This window comes from Rutilus rutilus (assembly GCF_951802725.1).
Source record: "Rutilus rutilus genome assembly, chromosome: 19".
Lineage (NCBI taxonomy): Eukaryota > Metazoa > Chordata > Actinopteri > Cypriniformes > Leuciscidae > Rutilus > Rutilus rutilus.
Window position 1 is genome coordinate 21620590 of NC_140232.1, and position 7721 is coordinate 21628310.

The window sequence follows — 7721 nt, forward strand, 5'->3', positions numbered from 1 at the left end:
CAAAGAGCAACAAACTATTTGAACCCTAAAAATGTAGAACAAAGAGACACAAAAAAATCAAGTAGATCATTCTAGCAAATTTATTTTGGTTTATATAATAATTTAAAATACACATTAATGACAGATTGTTGGACAAATCAGGGTTATAGTTAGCAAGACAGCAATAAAGAGATAGAGAGAGACGGTTTAAACAGGGCCAAACAGAGAAAGATAAAGATCATTTTCAAAAGTAACTTTCATCCATCCTGTTTTTTTTCACATCCACCTCTGATCTCTCCTCACCTTCCTCTGATTTTTTTTTTCTAGTGGTAAACACTTGCGAATCAATTAAGGGGACATCTGTCATGACTCTCAATATGGAAATCAAGAGTCTAAAATTCATAGACGAGCCTATACGGTGCTTGTGTTAGGCATAATTCATCCAAAAAATTAAAATGTTTGCATCATTTAATTATCCTCATGTCATTCCAAACCTGTATGACTTTCTTAGAAGAAGATATTTTGAAGAACATCCTTTCCATGCATTTATTAAATGGAGACTCAAGCTTTCAAGCTTCAAAAAAGACATGAAAGCACCATAAAGGTAGTCCACGTGATGTGTGCACAATAGCTTTGTGTGAGAAACAGACCAAAATGTAAGTCATTATTCACGTGTTATGGTATTTTGCATCTGTTTTAAAGCTTTAACTCTCCAATAACCATTCATTGTAACTGCATGGAAAAGAGCAATCAGCACATTCTTCAAAATATCTTCTTTTGTGTTCCTTGGAAGAAAGAAAGTAATACAGGTTTAAAACAGCCTGAGTGTAAGTTAATGATATCAGAAAATATTTTGGAACTGATCTGGGATGCATAGCATCCATCCTGCAGAAACACAGACGTCCAAGTGGAACAAATACACACAGAGCATGGCTTCCATACTGGCAAATATTGGTGTTACACTTCTACTCTATGTCTTAAATTTGAGGCCATTGCAAATAGACGCAATCTGTAAAAACACTCACTGATACGTGCATTCACTCACTTCATAAACAGGGGCAATGGTAACACCAATCAGTTGCCCAAAAGCCACCAATGACACTTCCTGTGGTCATGTGGAGGATGTTGGACGGCATGAATCACAAGGAGGAGTCAATGCTGTTTTGCCGGCGATCTTTCTAGCGGGGAGGAGCCACAACAAAAAGAGGCGCTTACAGATGTGGTCTCCGAGGAGAAGGGCAAGAACCAAGCTGTCTCTAAGGGGGCGAGCACTTGCAGAGCCTTGCTAGGAAACATTATAATTAGCTAAATGGTTCCATTGCACAGTATGTAGCAGAATGACTGCAGAGGGCGGGGTCCTCACTCGGTTAGGGGGTGTGGTTTGTTGCCATAGTTACTTGCAGATGGTTTCCAGGGCATCAAGGGTTCGTTTGATGTCTCTGATCTGAGCAGCTAGAGTATGTATAGGTTGCATGGAGCGATCCAGCTCCTCACACCGTGCCATGAGTGTGTACATTCCCTGGAAACACATAAACAAGCACACACAGATCAAAAAACTAAATAAAATAACATTTAAAAACCCCCTTGACAAGATAACTAAAAGTCACTCTCACCTTTATACTCATGTCCACTGACTCTCCCAAACTGTCCACAGAATCTCTATATGTCTGGATATAACCCACACTTAATGCAGTCATCTGAAGAGAAAGGAGATTTTCATTCATAACAGTATGTGCACTTCAACTTCATAGGTCTTCATGAGGGTCAGCAACATAAAAAGTGACCCGGAAAAGTATTTGAACACTGAAAAAGCTTGAAAGTTTGAGGATTTCCTGTTTTTCTGCAACAAATTTGACCGACATTGATCAGAGACTGTAGATTGTGATCAGATTCCCATAACTACAGATAACTCAGTTCAATCGAAATGTGTGTGTGTGTGTGTGTGTATATATATATACACACAGCATGGATAATAATACACATTTTTTTCTTGAGCAGCATTTAAAACTACATTTTAAAATATATTAAAATAGCAAACAGTTATTTTAAATTCTAATATTTCACAATATAGCCTACCTGTTTTTACTGTGTGTTTGATAAATATAATATACAGTGTAAATATTTTTTTCTTCTTATTTTTTTAACTTATTATCAAACTAGTTAGTTTAGAACTAATCCTTGCAGATGTTAACAGTAGTTACATAGCCAACCGCCATGAAAAAAATTTTTCTACACTGACATCATCTCTTCCTGGTTCCAGACCAGCAAGTATTTAGGACTGGTGCTGAACAATTTTTCTGACCCTGAAGGTGCTTTTTTTTATTTCCTGTGGTAGAACTCTGGAGCATTTCGCGAATGGGCCAGGAACCAGCACCAGAATCACATCAGTGGAAAAAGGGCAAGTGTGAAGTTGAGTGGAACTGACTTCATACAGCCAATAAAAATCACCTTGAGAGCAGTTGGGTAAAAACAGGTTATTAAATGGCTAAGTTAGTTCCGAAAAAAGAAATAGCATCTTTTGTTTGCAGATTGCACTTTTTTTTTATATTTTGTGGCTTAAGTGTACAAGTATTCTTGGGTGGCTGTTTTTGATACAGACAGAGTAATACTCACATTCTGTATAGTTCCACTGAGGCTTCGCAGCATCAGTTCTACACTCTGAGCCACATCCTGTGTGTGTTTATGCAGGTCTTCCAGCACTGATGGGTCAATGGGCGGAATATCAGCCGGACGACGCAAAGAGCCACGACCACGTACCACAGGCCCAGAACAGTCTGCTGCAGTGGTCATACAAAGTTTAAATATTACTGATACTGACGACAAAGGCATTGTGACAGATCAAAACAGTTTTTTGACACCCTCATACTCACAATCAGTGTCCAGACTCGGCCGCGAGCTCATTTTAATCTTCTGTTCAAGATTTTTGGCGATGAAGTGTGTGAGATCTCCATCATGGCTGACGGTTCCCTCCAATTCTAGGGCGCTGGATATGGTGGCTCTGCGTCCTTCCGGTTGGCCTCCTCTAGCTCCGCCTCCACGTGCCCCGCCCCCACAAGCCCCACTGATCTCATCCAGGCTTTTACTGTCCTGCATGCCTCGCACGACTCGATCTCGCTCTGGGACAGAGCGCACACGTACCTCCGCCATCACGTGAGCTGGGCATGGAGAATCGTCCAGGTCTGGCAGCAGAGGGGGTGTGGCTTGATCAGGGGGAGGGGCTGGAACAAGGGGAGGGGCCTCATCAGGAGAAATGGAAGTATTTGGTTGGACTTCATCTGACGAATCGGGATTACACCATTCTTTAGGTTCAGAGTGAGTGGAAGGGTGTTCAGCTGAGAGTGCTTCGACTGGCTGTGAATTTAATAACAAGGTCAAGATGAACAGCAACAGATATTTGTATCACAAAAATTCGACATAAAGTTTAATTTTGTAATTATTAATTAATTAAATTGATTAATTAAATGGAATTATTAATTTATATAAAAATATATTAATTAGTATTATTAGATTAGTATTTATTAATTATTATTTAAATAATATATTTAATTAGTATTATTAGGTTAGTATTTATTATATTGTATATTGGTATTTAATTGGAGTAGCAAAGCATAGATTCATTTAACACCTTAAATTTAGATATAATTTAATTTATAGAAATTATTTATCAAAATTAAAGTAATTAATACATTTCATAATATTAATATTAAGTTAGTATATTATTACATTATATATCAGTATGTGACTGAATGAGTACCAAAAAACATTCCATTTAACCTCTTACCTGTACAGAAATAAGCGTCTCTTTCCTTTGCTTGATATCTCTCTTGTTGACATTGTTCACCTCTCCGTCACTCTTCTTTCTCTGCTCCTCCTCCGCTCTCCACTCTTCCAGTTCTCTTTTAGAGCAGCCGTGTGTTAGTTCGGTCTCACTGGAGAGCGTGTCTTCGTCTGTGCCATCTTCAGTTGGAATAGGTGTGTACTGGGAGTGTTGAACCAGTGACTCTGTAGGCTGTGATTCTGAGTGATCTGTGTGTGGCTGGAGTGTGTGTGTGTCTCTACATGAGTCCATGTGGTGAGGTGTGTGTTTGAGAGTCTCTGACAGGGCAGGCGTCTCCATGTGAGGCTCAAAATCAGCCCCATCAATGAACTTTATCCCCTGGAGGGTGAAGCCATGAGATCCTGACCAATCAGAGGCCTTAAGAGAATCAGAGGATTCCACCCCGTTACTTGCTTCCTTCGCATCCTGACCGATCACAGGAGAGCGTCTCATCCCTCCACCCACTGCAAAAAAAAAAAAAAAAAAAAATTTAAATAATCATCAGTGATGTAAAGCTAAAGCTTTGTGATGCAAGTCATATATTCTCAATAAAATTTTTACAAATGATTTTTTCTATCTAATCTATTTCATGCCTGAGTTTCTAAAGCATTCTAAGGTAAATTTACCATACAAAGAGTGAAAATGATCAATTTCATTAAACATTCCACATCATAAATAAATTAATCCATGTTTTCCCTCCAAAAACATTACAAACTATTTGTAACAGCATAAAAAAAAAAAAAATTCAAACTACACCATGGGGAAATTAAAACAACATAGCATATCAGATCCATTTAAGACAGTTAATTTATTATCATTGAGAAAATTATTAGTTTTTAATCAATGCCAGCAAAATATTATGCCAGCAGTCATATCACCCTGTAGCAAGACTGGTTGCCCACTGAAGCTAAGCAGGGTTAAGTCGAGTCAAGTCAAATCATCTTCATTTATATATTGTGCTTTTAACAATGTAGATTGTTCCAAAGCAGCTTTACACTGATAATAGGAAATTAAAGTAAAGTGTTTTGGCTTTATAGCAGCTCTAGAATAAAGTTATTGTCCAGGTAAAGAGCCTGGTTAGTACCTGGATGGGAGACCTTCTGGGAAAACCAGGTTGCTGCTGGAAGGTGTGTTAGTGAGGCCAGCAGGGGGTGCTCACCCAGTGGTCTGTGTGGGACCTAACGCCCCAGTAAAGTGATGGGGACACTATATACCGTCAAAGAGCACCGTCCTTCGGATGAGACGTTAAACCGAGGTCCTGACTCTCTGTGGTCATAAAAAACCTCAGGCCAAATTTGCCCATTGGCCTCTGTCCATCATGGCCTCCTAATAATCCCATTATATTCTGATTGGCTATTTGGCTTCATCACTGTCTCCTCTCCACCAGTAAGCTGGTGTGTGGAGGGCGTTCTGGTGCCCTATGGCTGCCGTCACATCATCTAGGAGGATGCTGCACATTGGTGGTGGTTGAAGAGATTCCCCACTTCTATGTAAAGCACTTTGAGTGCAGAGAAAAGCGCTATATACAAATGTAATGAATTATTATTATTAATCAATATTTTGATATATATATATATATATATATATATATTCTGTTTTCATTTTAATTTTAGTTAAAGTTTTAGTAATTTAGTTTTTCGTTTTTGTAATATTAGTTTTTATCAGTTTTATTAATTTTGTTCTAAAATTTAGCTTTAGTTATTTTAGTGCAACAAGTTAAACTAAATGAAAGTGAGAAATCTTGCAAACTAGTTGAAATAAATACATTTTGTAATATAATAGTAAGTGTTTAAATATATATTTTTTATTTCGGTTAACATTCATTTTAAGAAACAAAATGTTTGTTTTTGTCTTAGTTTAATTTAACTATAATAAAATAAGTTAATACGTTTATTCTTCGTTTATTAATTTTGCGAGAATAAACTCAAAACCTCATTATCATGAATGATCTTGTCACCCACGTCACATTCGTGAACACTGGGGCAGTCTCAGTTTCCTGCGTCTGTTTTGACAGCTGTCAGTTCATTCGTTGTTCATCAGTTTAATGGGACATTTACTTAGTGACATAATCACTAAACACCTAAAAAGACAGATTTTAGCTAGTGATGATGTGCGTGTCTCTTAAAAAAAGGAACTGAAATCATGACGCTAAAAAAATCACCAAAAGCACTGATTTGCTAATATGACGGGTCTTGTATGACATAGCTTACAGACGACGACATTTTCTCAATAATTTAGCATCCCTGCCAGACAAACCAGACATAGATCAGCCAAACAATAAATAGAAAAATAACAAAACTGTTAAAGGAAGCGACAATGGTCACCTGACGTTAGCTTTACGATAATCTTTAGCTGCAGTGCTGGCCTCTGAATTCATAGTTATTCCGCGAGATATCAGCGAAAAACGGCAGCTTTACGACAATTACTGATTGAGTTTGGGTTGATATGTCATGTTTCAACAGGATGTAATCCACTGGATGCTTTATGAAGTTAAATATTTACCTGCAGCACTTCGCCCAGGATGAAGGTTGCCAGCTGAGTCCGCACCAAATATTCGTCGTATAGAAACACAACGTTGACGTTATAGTTCCGCATTACAAACAGAGATGAATCTCATGACACAGAAGGCGTGTATTACATCGCATAGGAAAGTATTTTGTGTGTTTATATACTCATACTCAAATATATTTATATTAATAGTTATCAGAGGACTGCGTTGTACAATTATTAATAACAAATCTGTTAATGTATTCATTAATTTGCAGAAAGAGAGATGTCTAGACAGTATGTCCAGACAGACATTTAGTACTCACATTTCACCACAAGGGGCGATAGACTCCGCCGAATCCGATTGATTCAGTTACTGTCGTAGCGTGGAGTTCTCTCCCACGTCCTGTGCAGAGGGCTGTGTGTGTATTTTTACCCTGCTGTCATTTTATTGGCTTGAATTAGAGGAATTGTCAACCACACCACCAAGACTTTGGCCAGCTTTGACCCCGTCACAAAACCCTGACCAAGACCAAAACCTCTAAGATCCTGTTATTATCCAAAAAAATAAAACCTACCCTTGTAATAAAGCCCTCTGAAGTAGAGCCAAAGTAATGCTGAGTCCTAGTCTTGACCCTCACATACTCTCTCTCCCTCTTTAGGGGACTGTAGAGTCAATATGAAACAACATTCTCATTTTACATCTGTAGTTTGATAGGCTATAAAGTGGAACAGTAGGCCTATTTTATTCTTCATCAACAACATCAACAACAACAACAACGTGCAGAGTGGGATATAATTATTATCCAGTGGAAATGTATTAGATTGTGAAAGTGGTAGTTCCATAGCAGAACAGAGCAATTATGAAGAACTTACACTTGAAGGCCTAACACTTCCTAAACACACACAACTTCCTTAAAAACACTACATTCTTCCTCAAACACTGCCAGTACCCACTTATGAGGAAGCTTTTTGACCAGGATGTGGAGTTGGAAGGACAAGTTCACCTTTAGTACGTAGTATCTTAATGTATAAATCCATGGTAAATATGTCGTTGTTTGCAATTGCCGTAATCTACATTAATGTTAACTTTAACATTAAATTAGCCTGCAGCATTAACTCTAGGCAAGATAGACAGGCTAAAACAGTGGCCTAAAACATGCTAATTGCCTAAAACTATTTGGCTATTGGTTAATATTTACCAATAGCCAGTGCGGCCTAGATGACATCAGCTGAAAAGGAATTTGTTTCAGAGGTGGAGAAAGCGATGACATATTCATTTTTTTTACTTTGGTATAAGGCTGTGCTGAGGAATTGTGCTAGCCAAAATAAGATAACATGTGTATGAAGACAGCACATTTATTTATTCATTGTCAATATTCAACAACATCAAAGCAGTTATCTTTCTTAACAGAAATTAATAAAAACAATTCTGACT

At 37.9% G+C, this 7721-nt stretch overlaps 1 protein-coding gene across 1 annotated transcript; it reads right to left on the bottom strand.

Moving 5' to 3' along the window:
• Positions 1 to 62: 62 nt before the first annotated feature.
• On the bottom strand, positions 63 to 6392 carry borcs6 (BLOC-1 related complex subunit 6). Its single transcript, XM_084390052.1, has 6 exons — positions 6299 to 6392; positions 3761 to 4260; positions 2850 to 3330; positions 2593 to 2756; positions 1593 to 1676; positions 63 to 1498 (listed from the first exon to the last, which is right to left on the bottom strand). Exons 2-6 carry the CDS (start codon positions 4247 to 4249, stop codon positions 1373 to 1375), a joined length of 1344 nt encoding a protein of 447 aa, XP_084246178.1. The 5' UTR covers positions 4250 to 4260; positions 6299 to 6392; the 3' UTR covers positions 63 to 1372.
• Positions 6393 to 7721: the final 1329 nt, after the last annotated feature.